The sequence below is a fragment of the Lucilia sericata genome, unplaced genomic scaffold, assembly GCF_015586225.1.
Source record: "Lucilia sericata isolate MDLA Ls3-8-SP2 unplaced genomic scaffold, ASM1558622v1 Contig000259F_arrow, whole genome shotgun sequence".
Taxonomy (NCBI): Eukaryota; Metazoa; Arthropoda; class Insecta; order Diptera; family Calliphoridae; genus Lucilia; species Lucilia sericata.
The window spans coordinates 391558-413833 of record NW_023994284.1 but is presented as its reverse complement, the minus strand read 5'-3'; the positions used below and the strand labels follow the sequence as shown (position 1 = coordinate 413833).

Below are 22276 nucleotides of genomic sequence, written 5' to 3'. Positions count from 1 at the left end.
TAGTTAGTTAGTTAGTAGTTAGTTAGTTAGTTAGTTAGTTAGTTAGTTAGTTAGTTAGTTAGTTAGTTAGTTAGTTAGTTAGTTAGTTAGTTAGTTAGTTAGTTAGTTAGTTAGTTAGTTAGTTAGTTAGTTAGTTAGTTAGTAGTTAGTTAGTTAGTTAGTAGTTAGTTAGTTAGTTAGTTAGTTAGTTAGTTAGTTAGTTAGTTAGTTAGTTAGTTAGTTAGTTAGTTAGTTAGTTAGTTAGTTAGTTAGTTAGTTAGTTAGTTAGTTAGTTAGTTAGTTAGTTAGTTAGTTAGTTAGTTAGTTAGTTAGTTAGTTAGTTAGTTAGTTAGTTAGTAGTTAGTTAGTTAGTTAGTTAGTTAGTTAGTAGTTAGTTAGTTAGTTAGTTAGTTAGTTAGTTAGTTAGTTAGTTAGTTAGTTAGTTAGTTAGTTAGTTAGTTAGTTAGTTAGTTAGTTAGTTAGTTAGTTAGTTAGTTAGTTAGTTAGTTAGTTAGTTAGTTAGTTAGTTAGTTAGTTAGGTTAGTTAGTTAGTTAGTTAGTTAGTTAGTAGTTAGTTAGTTAGTTAGTTAGTAGTTAGTTAGTTAGTTAGTTAGTTAGTAGTAGTTAGTTAGTTAGTTAGTTAGTTAGTTAGTTAGTTAGTTAGTTAGTAGTTAGTTAGTTAGTTAGTTAGTTAGTTAGTTAGTTAGTTAGTTAGTAGTAGTTAGTTAGTTAGTAGTTAGTTAGTTAGTTAGTTAGTTAGTTAGTTAGTTTAGTTATTAGTTAGTTAGTTAGTTAGTTAGTTAGTTAGTTAGTTAGGTTAGTTAAGTTAGTTAGTAGTTAGTTAGTTAGTTAGTTAGTTAGTTAGTTAGTTGTTAGTTAGTAGTTAGTTAGTTAGTTAGTTAGTTAGTTAGTTAGTAGTTAGTTAGTTAGTTAGTTGTTAGTTAGTTCGTTAGTTAGGTTAGTTAGTTAGTTAATTAGGTTTTTAGTTATTAAGTTAGTTAGTTTGACACAATAATTGTTCTTACCTTTGATTTTCTCAACGTTTGGTATGATTTTTGGTGACACAGAAACTCAATATTCATTTAAAATTGTTTTTATGGTTCAAATTATATTTCATTTATAGACTTGATAAGACCACATAGTTTGATTTATTTGCCAAATGTTAAGCAATTGTCACTCCAACGTAAGCATTTTTCGAAAATTTTCAAATAAAATTTATATTTTTTGGAAAGGATCTAATATATACCAACAGATGCCAATTTAGGTTCATCAGTTTCACAAATATAATACTGACGCAATCCGCAATGTACGTCATTCATTTTATACTTCCCACCATTTTTCAGCAATTGCGCACAATTCTCATTACCTTTATAATTATCCGGTTGACCTGCGTCCCAATTAGCATAAATTATAACTTCACCAGTATTATACCAATACCACTGACCCTCGACATCTTGATCTGAAGCAGACAACCAAAAAATTTTATTTGTGGAATATTTTGAATTCAAATAATCGGATAGTTGTGTTGCTTCCTGAGATGTTTCTAAAGAGGCCAGAAAACCGCCCAAACTTCGACAAATCGAGTAGGCATTATGCCAAGTAACCTAGATATAGATATGAAACATTATAATATGTGTATGTATTTATATTTGAGTTGTTTATGTTTTACCTTAGTATCTCCTAAATGATAATATTTCGTGCCCACTTTAACAAATGGCTTCATATTAATATTATCGGGGACATCTATTAGAATTATTCACTATTATTTATTTGCAACAATTTTTATAAATGTATTTTATATTAGTTACCTTGTTGTAAATTAGAATATGTATTGCGAGTGCTATAGCTCATTACCATTTTTATAGCACATAAAACTAAACCAATTTTACAAATATTTTGCCTCATTTTTCTATATATTTCGCAAATATATTTTCCTTTCGATTTCTAATATTTGAATAAATTTGAAAATCTAAAAGTATCTAATTTATAGGTAAATTTTATTCTTAAATTTTTCTTATATTCAATTACAATAACAGCTGTTCTTAAAATACAATATAATAATTATGAAAATTATAATTTTTAATTATTTAGACTATATGAGAACAGGTACATTCGGCTATAATGAATCATATATTATCAATATTTATGGTAAATCTGATTCCAAGTGTACTTATTGTTATAGACTAGACTATACGCTAAACTATGGAATAGAGTATACACTACTCTAAACACTAGGCTATAGATCAGAACATAGACTATAATATAGACTAAATCATAGACTAGATTATAGACTAGACTATAGAATACGCCATAAACAAGACTTAAGACTAGACTATGGTATAATCATTGACTAGAATATAGAATACGCCATAGACTAGACTAAAGACTATATTATAGTCTAAACTATAGACTAGACTATAGAATAGACTATAGACTAGACTATAGGCTAGACTATAGACTATAGACTAGACTATAGACTAGACTATAGACTATACTATAGACTAGACTATAGACTAGACTATAGACTAGACTATAGCCTAGACTATAGACTAGACTATAGACTAGACTATAGACTAGACTATAGACTAGACTATAGACTAGACTATAGACTAGACTATAGACTAGACTATAGACTAGACTATAGACTAGACTATAGACTAGACTATAGACTAGACTATAGACTAGACTATAGACTAGACTATAGACCTAGACTATAGACTAGACTATAGACTAGACTATAGACTAGACTATAGACTAGACTAGACTATAGACTAGACTATAGACTAGACTATAGACTAGACTATAGACTAGACTATAGACTAGACTATAGACTAGACTATAGACTAGACTATAGACTAGACTATAGACTAGACTATAGACTAGACTATAGACTAGACCATAGACTAGACTATAGACTAGACTATAGACTAGACATAGACTAGACTATAGACTAGACTATAGACTAGACTAGACTAGACTAGACTAGACTAGACTATAGACTAGACTAGACTAGACTAGAACTAGACTAGACTAGTAGACTAGACTAGACTAGACTAGACTAGACTAGACTAGACTAGACTAGACTAGACTAGACTAGACTAGACTAGACTAGACTAGACTAGACTAGACTAGACTAGACTAGACTAGACTAGACTAGACTAGACTAGACTATAGACTAGACTATAGACTAGACTATAGACTAGACTATAGACTAGACTATAGACTAGACTATAGACTAGACTATAGACTAGACTATAGACTAGACTATAGACTAGACTATAGACTAGACTATAGACTAGACTATAGACTAGACTATAGACTAGACTATAGACTAGACTATAGACTAGACTATAGACTAGACTATAGACTAGACTATAGACTAGACTATAGACTAGACTATAGACTAGACTATAGACTAGACTATAGACTAGACTATAGACTAGACTATAGACTAGACTATAGACTAGACTATAGACTAGACTATAGACTAGACTATAGACTAGACTATAGACTAGACTATAGACTAGACTATAGACTAGACTATAGACTAGACTATAGACTAGACTATAGACTAGACTATAGACTAGACTATAGACTAGACTATAGACTAGACTATAGACTAGACTATAGACTAGACTATAGACTAGACTATAGACTAGACTAGTCTAGACTATAGACTAGACTATAGACTAGAATATAGACTAGACTATAGACTAGACTATAGACTAGACTATAAACTAGACTATAGACTAGACTATAGACTAGACTATTGACTAGACTATAGACTAGACTATAGACTAGACTATAGACTAGACTATAGACTAGACTATAGACTAGACTATAGACTAGACTATAGACTAGACTATAGACTGTAAATTAGACTATAGACTAGACTACAGACTAGACTACATACTAGACTACAGACTAGACTGTAGACTACGCTATGGACTAGACTATAGACTAGAATATAGAGTAGACTACTGACTAACTATAAGCTAGACTATGGTATAGTCTATAGACTATACCATATTCTAGCTACTAGACGATTCGAGTGTCGGTTTATTATAAGTCCTAGACACTAGGCCTTCAAAAAATAACTAGAGTAGACCATCGTATGTCCCTGCTTCTTTATAGATTTCAAATATATTATATAGTTATTTTCCTTAACACTGGAACTTTTTATTAATCATCGTTTTCTTAAAATATACTAACAGCTATAGTTGTAGGTTTATCAGCTTGACAAATATAATTCATAGCCATATTACATCTCGCATCATTCATCTGATACTTTTTCGTTAGATGCCATAAATGTACACAATCCTCATTGCCGCCCATATTATCCGGTTGACCAGCAGACCAATCAGCATATTTTATCGCTTCACCAGTATTATACCAAAAGAATTTACCCTCGACATCTTGATCGGAACCCGACAACCACCAGTAATAATTTAAAGGATATTTCGAAATCAAATAATTGGATAAATCAGCTAATTCTTGGGCTGAATCATAAGAGGCCAGAAAACCGCCTAGAGTACGGCAGATCAAGAAGGCATTATACCAACTAACCTAGAGAAAAGAAATTAAGAAAATTTATTTATACTTTGTAAAATAAGAAATTTGTATTTCTACCTGATTTTGGCCGAAATAATAAAATGTATTGCCGACTTTTACAAAAGGCTGTATATTGACATCAGCCGGAAAATCTGTTCAAATATGATAGTAATTAATAATACAATTTATTTGTATATTAGTAGTTACCTTCTAGTACACTAGTGGCCATCTGGGGAGTACGACCACACCATACCATTTTTACCGCCCAAAAAACTAATCCGATTTTAAAAATGTTGTACAACATTTTTTCTGTATAAATCAAGTATATTTCGTATAGAAGTTAAAAATTTTAATGAAAGAAAAAATGTAAAAAGTTCAATTTATAGATAATTTACTAGCTTTTAAAAATAGATAATTTTACATTATCTCTAAGTTATCTTTATAGTTTTATAGATTCATACTTACATATATATATGACTTTTTTATTATATTTAAAGACCCTTCAAAGTACTGTACTGATTGATAATAATCAGAGGAAATAGTACTTTAATAATGCAATCCAAATAAAATTTAAACAAAAACTTGCAATAAAGTATGAAAAGGCTTGTTAAATATATCGTAAAATTAATTGTCGTAGGTCGATCTCAATTTTCGTAATATATTTTAAAAATAATAAATTAATATATCTTAACGAATTTTTTATACCCACCATCAAAAAAGATGGGGGGTATATTGTTTTTGTCATTCCGTTCGTAACACATTGAAATATTCGTCTAAGACCCATAAAAGTATATATATTCTGGGTCCTTATTAGATTCTAAGACGATCTAGCCATATCCGTCCGTCTGTCCGTCTGTCCGTCTGTCTGTCTGTCTGTCTGTCTGTCTGTTGAAAACACGATAGAGCCCAAACGGAAGTAGCTAGAGAGCTGAAGTTTTGCATAAATACTTTTCGTTTGGTATTGAAAATGGGCAATATCGGTCCACGATTTCGCCTAGCCCCCATATAAGGTCCCCTTCAGAAAATGACTTTAACGCTCATAACTGACTAAAAGAAGCACCTATAGCGATGAAATTCGACATAAACATATTTTATAGGAACCTTAAAATCTTTGTAGAATTTTATAAGGATCGGTCCATAATTGACCCTACCCCCCATATAAGGTCCCCTTCAAAAATGACTTTAACGCTCATAACTGTCTAAAAGAAGCATCTATAGCGATGAAATTCGACATGAACATATTCTATAGAAACTTTAATCGCTTTGTAAAATTTTATAAGGATCGGTCCATAATTGACCCTAGCCGCCCTATAAGGTCCCCTTCAGAAAATGACTTTAACGCTCATAACTGTCCAAAAGAAGCAGCTATAGCGATGAAATTCGACATGAACATATTTTATAGGAACCTTAATATCATTGTAAAATTTTATAAGGATTGGTCCATAATTGACCTTATCCCCCATATAAGCTCCCCTTCAGAAAATGACTTTAACGCTTATAACTGACTAAAAGAAGCATCTATAGCGATGAAATTAGACATGAACCTATTTTATAGAAACGTTAGTCGCTTTGTAAAATTTTATAAGGTTCGGTCCAGAATTGACCCTACCCCCCATATAAGATCCCCTTCAGAAAATGACTTTAACGCTCATAACTGTCCAAAAAAGCATCTATAGCGATGAAATTTGACATGAACATATTTTATAGGAACCTTGATATCATTGTAAAATTTTATAAGGATCGGTTCATAATTGACCCTATCCCCCATATAAGATCCACTTCAGAAAATTACTTTAACGCTCATAACTGTCTAAAAGAAGCATCTATAGCGATGAAATTCGACATAAATATATTTTCTAGGAACCTAAATCGCTTTGCAAAATATATTTTATAGGAACCTTGATATCATTGTAAAATTTTATAAGGATCGGTTCATAATTGACCCTATCCCTCATATAAGGTCCCCTTCAGAAAATGACTTTAACGCTCATAACTCTCTAAAAGAAGCATCTATAGCAATGAAATTCGACATGAACCTATTTTATGGAAACCTAAATCGCTTTGTAAATTTTTATAAGGATCGGTCCATAATTGACCCTAACCCCCATATAAGATCCCCTTCAGAAAATGACTTTAACGCTCATAAATGTCTAAGAGAAGCGTCTATAGCGATGAAAATCGACATGAACCTATTTTATAGAAACCTAAATCGCTTTGTAAAATTTTACGAAGATCGGTCCATAATTGACCCTACCCCCCATATAAGATCCCCTTCGGAAAATGGCTTTAAGGTTCATAATTGTCTAAAAAAAGCATCCATACCGATGAAATTTGACATGAACATATTTTATAAGAACCTTAATATCATAGCAAAATTTTATAAGGATCGGTCCATAATTCACCCTATCCCCCATATAAGGTCCTCTTCAGAAAATTACTATAGCGATGAAATTCAACATGAACATATTTTATAGGAACCTAAATCGCTTTGTAAAATTTTATAAGGATCGGTTCATAATTGACCCTACCCCCCATATAAGGTCCCCTTCACAAATGGCTTTAACGCTCATTACTAGCTAAAATCGTTCTAGAAAATTTGACGAGGATCGGTCCATAATTGACCAAACCTCCCCCCCTAATAAGGTCCCTCTCAGAAAATGACTTTAACGCTTTATACTACCTTAAAAATACAAGTACAGCGACAAAATTTGTTACAAATTTCTCTACCAAATTTTAGGAGAATCCTATCGATATACATAATATGTATGATGGTAAAATTATACATATACGTAATGAATGAGAAAATTGTTTTGATGATAACAAAAGCATCGATTCTTAAATATCAAAGTTTATTTATAAGCAAGCACTCCTTTTCGGCAATATTTTGATGGTGGCACAAGATTCGGCACAGCCGAATATAACACCCCAGAAAAAAATCTAAAATTTTTGGTAATAGCCAGTAGTTATTTCATACATTATTTGGTAATGAGTGTTCATTATCATCCACATTATTTCATTTAGCTGAATAGGTTATTACTGGTAAAGAACAAACCAATTTGGATTTGTTATGGCTCAATTGTCTAGGTCGTTTATTTAACAAACAGGGGGTTCGTGGTTCGAGCCCTGCTGGATACTGTTTATTTTTTTCAAAATGACATTCATTTATATATTTTTGTAAAATGCCGTTCTCAAAATTACAAAAAGCAACATGTTAATGGAGCATCGAGTAAGCGGCTGGAGTGAGAAACATAGAAAACAACTGAATGCCTGGGTTCAAATCCCGGCCGAGATTTTTTTGTATTTTTGTTTTCTACATACAAAGTCGGCCCAAAATAACTAGCTATCACATAACATATTTGTAGGTTTATTTGTAACTAGTTATTTCGCAAAGTTTTTGTAATCAAATTAGTAACCATTTATTAATTTGTTTAAGGTAGGTACATATTATTTGAACCTCGTCGAACAAAAATAATTAGTTATTCACCCCAAAAGTAATTAGTTTCCACGTGATTCCAATATTACTTTCTAGATTACTAGGTAATGAAAATTTTTGCTGGGACTCTTACTTGTTATGTTTAACAAATAATCTTCATAAATCTTTAGCTATTCCGTCACGTTTACAATAAGTTTCCTTCAACCAAAGAAAAAACTGTTTAATTTACCTTGTCAATTTTAGGAATTGACATTTTCAAAATTAACTTTAAAGCAATAATAAAAACTCAATACTTCATTCTCCATTACAAGTTGTTCATTCATTTATTTATGCTCAACCAAGTTTATTTTAAAATTTTCTATTTCGATAACACCAATTCCAAATAAATTTCAGAAAATCATTAATATTATCCAAAAAATATAGTTCAGCATAGACTAGACTACACTGGACAATAGACTATACTATAGACTAGACTATAGACTAGACTATAGACTAGCCTATAGACTAGACTATAGACTAGACTATAGACTAGACTATAGACTAGACTATAGACTAGACTATAGACTAGACTATAGACTAGACTATAGACTAGACTATAGACTAGACTATAGACTAGACTATAGACTAGACTATAGACTAGACTATAGACTAGACTATAGACTAACTAGACTAGACTATAGACTAGACTATAGACTAGACTATAGACTAGACTATAGACTAGACTATAGACTAGACTATAGACTAGACTATAGACTAGACTATAGACTAGACTATAGACTAGACTATAGACTAGACTATAGACTAGACTATAGACTAGACTATAGACTAGACTAAAGACTAGACTATAGACTAGACTATAGACTAGACTATAGACTAGACTATAGACTAGACTATAGACTAGACTATAGACTAGACTATAGACTAGACTAGACTAGACTATAGACTAGACTATAGACTAGACTATAGACTAGACTATAGACTAGACTATAGACTAGACTATAGACTAGACTATAGACTAGACTATAGACTAGACTATAGACTAGACTATAGACTAGACTATAGACTAGACTATAGACTAGACTATAGACTAGACTATAGACTAGACTATAGACTAGACTATAGACTAGACTATAGACTAGACTATAGACTAGACTATAGACTAGACTATAGACTAGACTATAGACTAGACTATAGACTAGACTATAGACTAGACTATAGACTAGACTATAGACTAGACTAGACTAGACTAGACTATAGACTAGACTATAGACTAGACTATAGACTAGACTATAGACTAGACTATAGACTAGACTATAGACTAGACTATAGACTAGACTATAGACTAGACTATAGACTAGACTATAGACTAGACTATAGACTAGACTATAGACTAGACTATAGACTAGACTATAGACTAGACTATAGACTAGACTATAGACTAGACTATAGACTAGACTATAGACTAGACTATAGACTAGACTATAGACTAGACTATAGACTAGACTATAGACTAGACTATAGACTAGACTATAGACTAGACTATAGACTAGACTATAGACTAGACTATAGACTAGACTATAGACTAGACTATAGACTAGACTATAGACTAGACTATAGACTAGACTATAGACTAGACTATAGACTAGACTATAGACTAGACTATAGACTAGACTATAGACTAGACTATAGACTAGACTATAGACTAGACTATAGACTAGACTATAGACTAGACTATAGACTAGACTATAGACTAGACTATAGACTAGACTATAGACTAGACTATAGACTAGACTATAGACTAGACTATAGACTAGACTATAGACTAGACTATAGACTAGACTATAGACTAGACTATAGACTAGACTATAGACTAGACTATAGACTACCTTTAGACTAGACTATAGACTAGACTATTAGACTAGACTATAGACTAGACTATTGACTAGACTATAGACTAGACTATAGACTAGACTATAGACTAGACTATAACTAGACTATAGACTAGACTATAGACTAGACTATAGACTAGACTATAGACTAGACTAGAGACTAGACTATAGACTAGACTAGAGACTAGATTATAGACTAGACTAGAGACTAGACTAGAGACTAGATTATAGACTAGACTAGACTAGAGACTAGACTATAGACTAGACTATAGACTAGACTATAGACTAGACTATAGACTAGACTATAGACTAGACTATAGACCTAGACTATAGACTAGACTATAGACTAGACTATAGACTAGACTATAGACTAGACTATAGACTAGACTATAGACTAGACTATAGACTAGACTATAGACTAGACTATAGACTAGACTATAGACTAGACTATAGACTAGACTATAGACTAGACTATAGACTAACTATAGGCTAGACTATAGACTAGACTATAGACTAGACTATAGACTAGACTACAGACTAGACTATAGACTAGACTATAGACTAGACTATAGACTAACTATAGACTAGACTATAGACTAGACTATAGACTAGACTATAGACTAGACTATAGACTAGACTATACTAGACTATATACTAGACTATAGACTAGACTATAGACTAGACTATAGACTAGACTATAGACTAGACTATAGACTAGACTATAGACTAGACTATAGACTAGACTATAGACTAGACTATAGACTAGACTATAGACTAGACTATAGACTAGACTACTAGACTAGACTATAGACTGACTATAGACTAGACTATAGACTAGATATAGACTAGACTAGACTACTAGACTAGACTATAGACTAGACTATAGACTAGACTATAGACTAGACTATAGACTAGACTATAGACCTAGACTATAGACTAGACTACTAGACTAGACTATAGACTAAGACTATAGACTAGACCTATAGACTAGACTATAGACTAGACTATAGACTAGACTAATAGACTAGACTATAGACTAGACTATAGACTAGACTATAGACTAACGAATAGACTAGACATAGACTAGACTATAGACTAGACTATAGACTAGACTATAGACTAGACTATAGACTAGACTATAGACTAAACTATAGACTAGACTATAGACTAGACTATAGACTAGACTATAGACTAGACTATAGACTAGACTATAGACTAGACTATAGACTAGACTATAGACTAGACTATAGACTAGACTATAGACTATGACTAGACTATAGACTAGACTATAGACTAGACTATAGACTAGACTATAGACTAGACTATAGACTAGACTATAGACTAGACTATAGACTAACTATAGACTAGACTATAGACTAGACTATAGACTAGACTAGACTACTAGACTAGACTATAGACTAGACTATAGACTAGACTATAGACTAGACTATAGACTAGACTATAGACTAGACTATAGACTAGACTATAGACTAGACTATAGACTAGACTATAGACTAGACTATAGACTAGACTATAGACTAGACTATAGACTAGACTATAGACTAGACTATAGACTAGACTACAGACTAGACTACAGACTAGACTATAGACTAGACTATGGACTAGACTATAGACTAGACTATGGACTAGACTATAGACTAGACTATGGACTAGACTATAGACTAGGCTATAGACTAGACTATAGGTCTAAGCTAAAGACTTGGCCATAGACTTATATATAGATTAGGGTATTGACTAGATTATAGACTAGCCTATAGACTGGACTCTACACTAAGTTGTTAACTGGATTATGATATAAACGCCAATATATTCTACAAATTTAGAATTTCAGTTATAAGTTTGGAAATGATGTATCTCAATTCTTTTACTTTTCATATTCTAGCAGCAATGATCTCATTGCAAAAACAGCCAAAAGTATTTGCAACAGAAAAAGGATAAAGGAAATTCAACAGAAAATAAAAAGGAAGTTAAATAAAACCTGTGTAAACATTTGCTATTTTATTGAAATGCAATAGAGTTGCAGAGTAGTTGCTTGAATTTTTTTCCTTCTTCCAGTTTAATGTAAAATTGTTGTATAAATTGAAATAGAATTGTAAAAACATATAGAGGAAATGGCTTGGAATTTGCATAGAATTTGGGGGTGAACAAATTGTTTAAAGAAAAGGATTGCCAAAATACAGAAAATTTAAAAGAAAGTAAAATTTTTTTACTTTTCTATAACTTAATGAATTTTCGTTTAAACTTAAATGTTTCTTTTTGCATTTTATCAAATGGTGAAAAACTTTACAATTCTTTTAGGAATTACCTCATTCAATCTGCTTAATTCCCCTTAAAGATTTAAGATAACATTTTAGCTTATTATCTTGATGTATTCTTTGTAAAGACTTTTGTTCAAATGCTGGCAATACTTTTTTCGGTATTATTGTGATTTCTTTACAAAATCAAATTCTACCAATACAACCATTGAAATTCAACACTACTCTATCATTGACTTTAACTTGAAATACCGGAAATAGCTGTCACACATACCTGAAATACAATACAACTTTTAAATATGTCTATGCAAAGAAACCCTGCAGTGTTAGAAATAGCAATTCGCGAATAGTACAAGAGCGAAAGGAATTTCTAGAGAGCTAGTTTTTTAAAAGAAAAGCAAAGCTAACTAGTGTTAGTTTTCTTTACATAAAATCCTAATACTACGATCTGCAGGGTTAGGATAAATGCAATGTCTTTGGTTCTATGGGAGGCATAGAAAGAATTCTATGAATTCAATGATTTCAGTTGCTTTTGTTGTAAAATCGACAAAAAATGTTTCCTAATAAAACCCTGTTGAGATTATCTTGTATAAAAGTTTAATATAAACTTAAACCTAAAGTTCTGTAAATTTTCTTACCTAAAAAAACTTCTTTCAAAATCTTTCAAGCAAATAGAATAAGTAAGAAATATATACCAAACCAAGTGATTCCCTACACTAGCTATGAATCAGTTTAAATTTATTTATACATGATTTGTTCGACCATATTAGGACGAGTCCAATTGTTTGTTAATGAAATCGTCAGACATGAGTAAGTGCACAAGTACAAAAATCGTGAGCTGATCGAACTCCTGATGACGATCTTTTTCATTAACTGGGTAGATTGAGAACGGCCCACCACTCTCCCTCGAGTGAATTCGATAAAGAACAGTGCATGAGTACAAAAATCGTGAGCTGATCGAACTCCTAATGACGATCTTTTTCATCCACTGGGTAGATTGAGAACGGCCCACCACGCTCCCCCGAGTGAATTCGATAAAGAACACTCAGGTGATAATTTTTGTACATGGCTTTACCGGTCCACGAAGCACTTTGCTGAAGTACTCGAGCTATCTAATATCTTGCCAAGGAATCACGTTGCGGAATGACAGGTATAAACAATACTTCCCCGACAGGCGGAGAAGTGCCGGGGGGGGGGGGGGTTACGAAATACCAACAAACGCACCCGATAAATCCATAATCTCCATATAACACCGAGATGAACAATCAGGTATAAATGTTGTCATGAGCGACGCCGTAGCGTCAGGTCAGACAGATTTATCGTCCCTCTGTCGCACAACCACACCACAAGGCTCTGTTGCTTCGGCAGCAGCACCTTGAGACGTATTTGGTAGTCCGAAGTGTCGAGATAATGTGCTAAAGGAAGTAGGAATTTCCAAAATCAATCGAACCCAATAATTGCCCAGTACTAGTCACACTAACAGGAGTTCCCCTTGGTTGCATAAGAAAATAATCCTATCAATTTTCTGCTTACCAAATCCCGATTATTGTTGGTTATGGAGCTGTCAGAGTCTCTTGATTGTATTACTATCAATGACCTCCCAAACAATTTGTGGGGATTCAGATATCGGCTATTGACTGAACTTAATCCTCCTCAGAACGTTGACATTTAGGCTCGCCTTTAGACGTATGAAATGGAATTATCTGCTCAGCTAATATGCACTGAACTTAATCCTACTCAGAACGTAGCCATTTAGGCTCGCCTTTAAGAAGAGGAATTATCTGCTCAACCAATACTGACTATGCCCAGTTCAATACTAGCAAATCATCTCAAGAAAGAGACTCGATATGTTGTTTGCCTAACCGTTGTTGATCTGCTATTGTATAAAGAGGTCCTTCTAGGTGGCGTAATGTGGGGTTAGATACACCCGATTGGGCTGGGGAACCCAAAATCTTGTACTCAGTGTTCCATTGCTGGCTGGGATATGTGTAGCTCGGGTATCCGAAGGGTACTCATCTTACTTTCAACAGTAAAGTTTTGCTATTTCCAACAATGTTCAAGAGTAATATTTCTTTTTGAAAACTATAAAGTCGTCCTTCATGATACATAACTATTCGAACAGATCTGATTTGAAAATCGAACGAAATGGATTATACATCAGAATTTGGCATTATTACTGTGGGTATATCATTCCGTCTTTCAAAATCTTTAATTACAATCTATGAGATTAGAGGAGCTTCTGTATACTATGAATTGTTCAAAAAGGGAAGCGCGGGTAGGAATTTATGAATTCAAAGCGGCGAATTGGCTCTGATCAAAACAACGTTTAGAATCCCAAATGACATCGGTCAAATTGTCTTTGTTATCACAGGAATTATATATTTCTGAGAACGTTTAGGAAAAAAACTTTCAGAATCCCAATTCAAAGTACTTATTCCTTACATGCTGAAATATTGGCCATTAGAAAGACTCAAATTGCGGAGTGTAGCTTAGAGAGAGAGAAAGAAAAGTTTAGGCCAATGCATCCTAGAATTTTGCGAAATATCGGCCATAAAGAGAGCATCAAATTATCTCTGGTGTTACAGAATGTTGCGTCCAGTGGCTTTGATTATAAACGGAATTGAATATTCCGGAGGACGTTTAGGATGATTTTCAGAATCCAAATTCAAAGTAGTCCTCTACAGGCTGAAATATTGGCCATTAGAAGGACTCAAATTGCGGAGTGTAGTGTAGGACAAGAGACAGAAAGGTCGGCCATAAATAGAGCATTAAATTATCTCTGGTATTATAGAATCTTGCGTCGTAGCGACAGGCTGAAATATTGGCTATTAAAGGGACTCAAATGGAATAGAGTAGGTTTATAATACAGGGAATTAGGTGGGAGTTCTATAGCAATTAATATGAAGTATGAAATTAAAAGAAATTTAAACAAATTCTAAAACGATTTGGCATACTTTTAGGAGGGACTATTTTTTTACGCCTTGTTTCAAACTCTAGCACAAATACATAATACTCTCCTTATGATAGTAGGGGAGAGTATTAAGTATTGTAAGTTGTTAAAACTGTTGTACATTTTATCGTCTAAAAATGGCTGCAAATTGTTCAAATTTAAAATCAATTTTTAATTTAAATAAATCTATTACTTTTCCTTAAAACTTAAAAATAATACTTTAAAAAAATACTTAATGCAAACATAAATGAAGCCAAATAGAAGGTAACATATAGAGTGCAACTAACACCCATATTACGCTGCTGTACTTGGCTGGGCTGAAAACTAATCACTTTATCGATTTCCTCTTGGCACTTTGTTTCATTCTTTACATGTCTGAATAAGGACTCTATAATATTGGCCGGTGTAATTTCATTGCATTTCTCCAAATAGCTGAGTACACACTCCTCAAAGTCATGCAAATCAATGCATTGTTTGGGGCCCAACACCAACTCCGGCCATTCCTGTTGCGGCATTAACTCACCACCCTCCGGCAGATAGGCTGAGAAGGTGGCATTCATGCAATTCGATATGTTCTCCTTATTGGCTTCCAAACACTCGGGGCCCTCCTCAGCAATGAACAAAGCAATTTGATCACCATCTTTATGGCAAATGAAACCCAACAGCGAAGTGATGATACGCATCATAATGGCATTTTGGGCACGTTCGGCCGGCGTCAGGCAGGGTAATATTTGTGCATTAAACTCCAGCAGACAGTGTTCGGCTTGTGGCAATTTGCGACAGTATTTGTGAAAGACAACATCCAAATCACCCGCCGGACGTGCTGCCTCTATTTCGGCCATCAACACTGTTATATTGGCAATGCTATTGGCACACTGTATTAATTTGTTAGCTGCCATTTCAATGTTCTCATAGGTTTGTGGGGGATTCTGGGAAATTAAAGCCACCTTTTTGCATTTCTTATGCAACAGAGTCTTGGCATCTTCTAGAGTGAAATTCTTGTTGGTAAATTGTTCTGGCAAATAGTCACGCGTTAATAATCCCAAATCATTTTGTACAGTTTTTTGTGTTTTTAGTCCGAAACATAATCCATTGATTACTATTAACGTTAGTAAAAGTTTCATTTTCATTACTGCTTTAACTACAAATCTAAACTAATTTATTAAATTTTTTCTTTGGTTATTAAAACAATTTAAATATTGCTTTCTAAAAATGAATTTATCTCTTATTTGATTAAATTTGTTTAATCTTATCGTTAGGTTAATAGAAATTTTTCAAGTCATTTGAATTTGACCAATATTTTTTCCAAACAAATCTTATCTCTTTTAGGCGAATGTTGTGTGGTTTAGTAGTTTTTTAAATCTTTTAATAGTTTAATCTTTAAAAAAAAAACAAATTAGTAATTTTAGACAGTAAGGTCAGGAATTTTTGGATATTGTTTTGATTTTCCTATTAGTCAGCGTTTTATAAACAATTTATATTTCTGTAACTGAAAGATATTGATTGGAATAACAGACGATAAGCATTTTGTCACTTAGTTTGTAACACCAATATTGTATATATTCCGATATAGTTTTGAACGAGTTTTTTTGATATTTAAAGAGTTCTTTATCAGTCAGTTGTATCCAAAAGCAATGAATAAGCTTAAGGCCCTTGGTTGTCAAAATTGGATGGATATTTATTTGAAATAGACTGTATGTTGTCCTCCTAAAAGAGGCAAATAAGGGAAACCTTAACATATATACATGTATATATACTCTGAAGAATCTGCTGTAATAGCTCGAATAAAGTAATGATATGTACGATTTCGCTTTTGGACTCTGGTACTACAATCTGGAAACAGCGATGACTGTTTATCAAGGCATCCTCAAAGGTCTTACATCGAAAGCTCACCACTTCCGATCATGATTAAGGATTTTTACGTGCGTAATCATACATATGGAATTAATGGCTCTCTAATGATATCTGCGACGACAGAGTTAGTTAGTTAGTTAGTTAGTAGTTAGTTAGTTAGTTAGTTAGTTAGTTAGTTAGTTAGTTAGTTAGTTAGTTAGTTAGTTAGTTAGTTAGTTAGTTAGTTAGTTAGTTAGTTAGTTAGTTAGTTAGTTAGGTTAGTTAGTTAGTTAGTAGTTAGTTAGTTAGTTAGTTAGTTAGTTAGTTAGTAGTTAGTTAGTAGTTAGTTAGTTAGTTAGTTAGTTAGTTCGTTAGTTAGTTAGTTAGTTAGTTAGTTAGTTAGTTAGTTAGTAGTTAGTAGTAGTTAGTTAGTTAGTTAGTAGTTAGTTAGTTAGTTAGTTAGTTAGTTAGTTAGTAGTTAGTAGTAGTTAGTTAGTTAGTAGTTAGTTAGTTAGTAGTTAGTTAGTTAGTTAGTTAGTTAGTAGTTAGTTAGGTAGTTAGTTAGTAGTTAGTTAGTAGTTAGTTAGTTAGTAGTAGTAGTAGTTAGTTAGTTAGTTAGTTAGTTAGTTAGTAGTTAGTTAGTTAGTTAGTAGTTAGTTAGTTAGTTAGTTAGTAGTTAGTTAGTTAGTTAGTTAGTTAGTTAGTTAGTTAGTTAGTTAGTTAGTTAGTTAGTTAGTTGTAGTTAGTAGTAGTTAGTTAGTTAGTTAGTTAGTTGTAGTTAGTTAGTTAGTTAGTTAGTTAGTTAGTAGTTAGTTAGTTAGTTAGTTAGTTAGTTAGTTAGTAGTTAGTTAGTTAGTTAGTTAGTTAGTTAGTTAGTAGTTAGTTTAGTTAGTTAGTTAGTTAGTTAGTTAGTTAGTTAGTTAGTAGTAGTTAGTTAGTTAGTTAGTTAGTTAGTTAGTTAGTTAGTTAGTTAGTTAGTTAGTTAGTTAGTTAGTTAGTTAGTTAGTTAGTTAGTTAGTTAGTTAGTTAGTTAGTTAGTTAGTTAGTAGTTAGTTAGTAGTTAGTTAGTTAGTTAGTTAGTTAGTTAGTTAGTTAGTTAGTTAGTTAGTTAGTTAGTTAGTTAGTTAGTTAGTTAGTTAGTTAGTTAGTTAGTTAGTAGTTAGTTAGTTAGTTAGTTAGTTAGTTAGTTAGTTAGTTAGTTAGTTAGTTAGTTAGTTAGTAGTTAGTTAGTTAGTTAGTTCGTTAGTTAGTTAGTTAGTTCTTTCGTTCTTTCGTTCGTTAGTTTCGTTGTTCGTTAGTTTTCGTTGTTAGTTCGTAGTTGTTAGTTGTTGTTCGTAGTTGTTCGTTCGTTCTTAGTTGTTAGTTTTGTTTTAGTTAGTTAGTTCGTTCGTTAGTTAGTTGTTCGTCGTCGTTCGTTGTACGTTGTTTTTTTAGTTGTTGTTAGTTGTTCGTTAGTTAGTTCGTTGTTAGTTAGTTAGTTAGTTAGTTAGTTAGTAGTTAGTTTTCTTAGTTTTGTTTCGTTGTAGTTAGTTATTGTGTTAGTTAGTTCGTTAGTTAGTTAGTTAGTAGTTAGTTAGTTAGATTAGTAGTTAGTTAGTTAGTTAGTTAGTTAGGTTAGTTCGACCTTCAATCCGAACAAAAATTTCGGTCGTAATTTAAAACAATCAGTCCAAAATTGGTCCACCTATTAAAACCTAAAGCGGCAGTTCAAGATCAAAATAACAATTGCTCGCGTTCGATGCACTCCTAGGGTTACATCAAAGTTTACGAGTTTTCTCTTTGTCGGTCATCTTTTCCTTCTGTCCTTTCTTATTGATGCAAGTATCCTCTAGTCCATTTTATTTTATTGCCTCTAAATGATTTCATTGCAAAATGTTTAAATATGTTTTCTCTTTGCAAATATCTAATTAGGTTAATTGAAGAAATTTGTCGCCATTTTTTATATATATAATTTTTTGCTGTCCCTTTATAAAAGGGAGATAAATTAAATAGTATTTGGTATAAAAAACCTCTTGGCCCAGTGGAGGAACTACTATTCTCTGCTGTTATTGTTAAGAAAAACTAAACTGACATTAAGATGTTTGTTGAGCTTCTCTTGTGCCATATTTTGCATCGTTTTTCTACTTTTCATTTAGGAGAATGAATTTTTTCAATCTAAAATTTTATACAACTATAATGGAGCGGACATTAAATTGTGGGTAAGAGAGACCAGATGTTGAAGAGATATATAAGAAATTTAAAATATAATCATGTATGTATATGATCTGCGCTATATTTTAGTCAATAGTCTGAACTATACTCGAGGTTATTGTCTAGTCTAAAGCCTGGACTATAGTCCGGATTATAGCCTCATCAATTACCTGGGGTATTGTGTAGTCAATCGTCTCGATTATACTATAGATTGTAGCTTAGTCTATAGTTTGAACTATGTCAATTTATATAGTCCAAACTATTGTTTAAACTGTAGACTATAGTTAAATATATAATCTAAACTATAGGCTAGACTATAATAGTCTGTACTATAGTCTAGAATACAGCTAGCTTATTGAATGGAATGTAGTCAAGTGCATAGTCTGGAACATAGACTACTAGTCTGTTTAAATTACCCTATTCTTTGGCCCACTGGGTCACCTTAAACATGCAGTATTTGTCTGCCAAAGTGTCCTTAAAACAAACTCCTCTTCTACTCTAGTTCTTTGCTATTGTTCCATTTTCCCCACTATTTACTTACTCCTTTCATTTAGTTTGACTTTATAATACTCAAGTGTTGTACGCTCTATATAAAAAGAATCCAAAAGAAATTATATAGGAAAAAAATCGCTATGAAGAGCATAAGAAAGAATAATAAAATCTATTTTAAACAAGTGCAAGCAAATGTAAACATAATAAGCGTTTAAAACTTATTAAATGTCAACTTAAAAACAATTTTCGAAATGCATTAAACGTTAAAATTCTACTACTATTCTCTGTAATAGTTGTTGTAGCATATTTATACCAGATATTCAAAAATATGGGAGGTATATAGTTTTAGTCATTTCGTTGGTGACATATCGAATTATTGGACATAGATCCACAAAAGTGTTTCTATAAATATTGGATTCTTAAAATCATATATCCGTATGTTTGTAAACTGAAGGTACTATAGGGTCTAAACATCTGTATCACTAAAGGAATGAAATTTCTCCCCCAAATATTCCTTGCTTTCGGTCATGCAAAAAGTAATAGCGGCCTATAAACCCAAATTTTGGCAGAAATATTTTCGAAAAGAAATCTGATAATTCCAACACTTTTAAAATCAAAATATTTTAAAATTCTTGCTCAAATAGCAATGTTATTCGATCTAGGAGAGTGTATATGATTCGACGAATCCCCGAGTAAAATTGCTTTGTACTTGTTATGCTTCACATTAAAGTTGTTATTTAACATAATGTGTTATTGTTGTAGTAACAGTGATTATGGGACAAAGCACAGTGGAGTAAAATCAAGTGAAACGAAGGCAAAATATCAAAAGAATAAAGATTTGGCTATAAATATCCATGTTTATACTTTAGAATTGATTATAGTTCAAACTACGGATATACGAATTCCACAACAACAGAATATAATTTAGTCTAGTTCAGAATACAGTATATACTATGCACCAGACTGTAAACAAGACTGGATTGTGGACTAGACTATAGACTAGACTATAGTCCAGACTATAGACTAGACTATAGTCCTGACTATAGACTAGACTATAGTCCTGGCTATAGACTAGGCTATAGTCCAGACTATAGACCAGACTATAGTCCAGACTATAGACCAGACTATAGTCCAGACTATAGACTAGACTATAGTCCAGACTATAGCCTAGACTATAGTCCAGACTATAGAATAGACTATAGTCCAGAATATAGACTAGACTATAGTCCAGACTATAGACTAGACTATAGTCCAGACTATAGACTAGACCATAGTCCAGACTATAGACTAGACCATAGTCAGGACTATAGACTAGACTATAGTCCAGACTATAGACTAGACTATAATTCAGACTATAGCCTACACTATAGTCCAGACTATTGACTATTGACTAGACTATAGACTAGACTATAGTCCAGACTATAGCCTAGACTATAGTCCAGACTATAGACTAGACTATAGTCCAGACTATAGCCTAGACTATAGTCCAGACTATACACTAGACTATAGTCCGGACTATAGACTGGACTATAGTCCAGACTATAGTCCAGTCTATAGATTAGACTATAGACCAGACTATAGTCCAGACTATAGACTAGATAATAGTTCAGACTATAGACTGGACTATAGTCCATACTATAGATTAGATAATAGTCCATACTATAGACTATAGTCCAGACTATAGACCAGATTGAAGACTATACTATAGTCCAGACTATATACTAGACTATAGTCCTGACTACAGACTAGACTATAGTCCTGATTATAGACTAGACTATAGTCCAGACCATAGACTATACTATAGTGCAGACCATAGACTAGACTCTAGTCCAGACTATAGAGTAGACTAGACTATAGTTCAGACTATAGACTAGACTAGACTAGACTATAGTCCAGACTATAGACAAGACTATAGTCCAGACTATAGACAAGACTATAGACAAGACTACAGTCCAGACTATAGACTAGACTATAGTCCAGACTATAGACTAGGCTATAGTCCAGACTATAGACTAGACTATAGTCCAGACTACAGACTAGACCATAGTCCAGGCTATAGACTAGACTATAGTCTAGACTATAGTCAGACTATAGAGTAGACTATAGTCAGACTATAGACTAGACTATAGTCAGACTATAGACTAGACTATAAACTAGACTATAGTTAGACTATAGACTAGACTATAGTTAGACTATAGACTAGACTATAGTTAGACTATAGTAAATAGTAAATTCCAGAATATGGAGTAAAATATAGTCTATAGTTTTATAGACTAGGCAAGAGTCAAAACCACATCAAAACTAATTGACTTTGATGACGGTAACTACATCTCTCGATTTATCTCGGGACTTCTCGGAGATCATTTTATACGATCTCATCAGATGAGTTTAATAAGATGTTGGATATTGAGGCAAATTTTGAATGATTCGTTTAATCAAGACCTTATAAAAATTTCTAAATAGAATCTGTGTGCATAGAGTCGACTTTGATGCCAGTAAAACTCAATCTTGTATTTTAGTACATAAAACGTTTGCCCCACTGTTTGCTAGTTTAAGTGTAATGAGGGTACATGTTTAGTTTTATCCTTATTACTTGTGCCACTAAGTTAAAATGAACTCCTTTTTATGACTATGAGTGTATTTAGGTGTTTATATAGTTTTTCCTCATATCCCTCCCTCCTCC

General features: G+C 32.6%; 3 protein-coding genes across 3 annotated transcripts; all 3 read right to left on the bottom strand.

The window, feature by feature from the left end:
• Nucleotides 1-1060: 1060 nt before the first annotated feature.
• Nucleotides 1061-1922, bottom strand: LOC119602873 (C-type lectin 37Db-like). Its single transcript, XM_037954648.1, has 3 exons — nt 1788-1922; nt 1649-1722; nt 1061-1583 (listed from the first exon to the last, which is right to left on the bottom strand). Exons 1-3 carry the CDS (start codon nt 1882-1884, stop codon nt 1215-1217), a joined length of 540 nt encoding a protein of 179 aa, XP_037810576.1. The 5' UTR covers nt 1885-1922; the 3' UTR covers nt 1061-1214.
• A 2211-nt stretch (nt 1923-4133) lies between these two features.
• LOC119602867 (C-type lectin 37Db-like) lies at nt 4134-4869 on the bottom strand. The gene is made up of 3 exons (XM_037954641.1): nt 4738-4869; nt 4609-4682; nt 4134-4545 (listed from the first exon to the last, which is right to left on the bottom strand). Exons 1-3 carry the CDS (start codon nt 4832-4834, stop codon nt 4177-4179), a joined length of 540 nt encoding a protein of 179 aa, XP_037810569.1. The 5' UTR covers nt 4835-4869; the 3' UTR covers nt 4134-4176.
• A 10407-nt stretch (nt 4870-15276) lies between these two features.
• Nucleotides 15277-16228, bottom strand: LOC119602868 (27 kDa hemolymph protein). Its single transcript, XM_037954643.1, has one exon. It carries the CDS (start codon nt 16206-16208, stop codon nt 15285-15287), a length of 924 nt encoding a protein of 307 aa, XP_037810571.1. The 5' UTR covers nt 16209-16228; the 3' UTR covers nt 15277-15284.
• Nucleotides 16229-22276: the final 6048 nt, after the last annotated feature.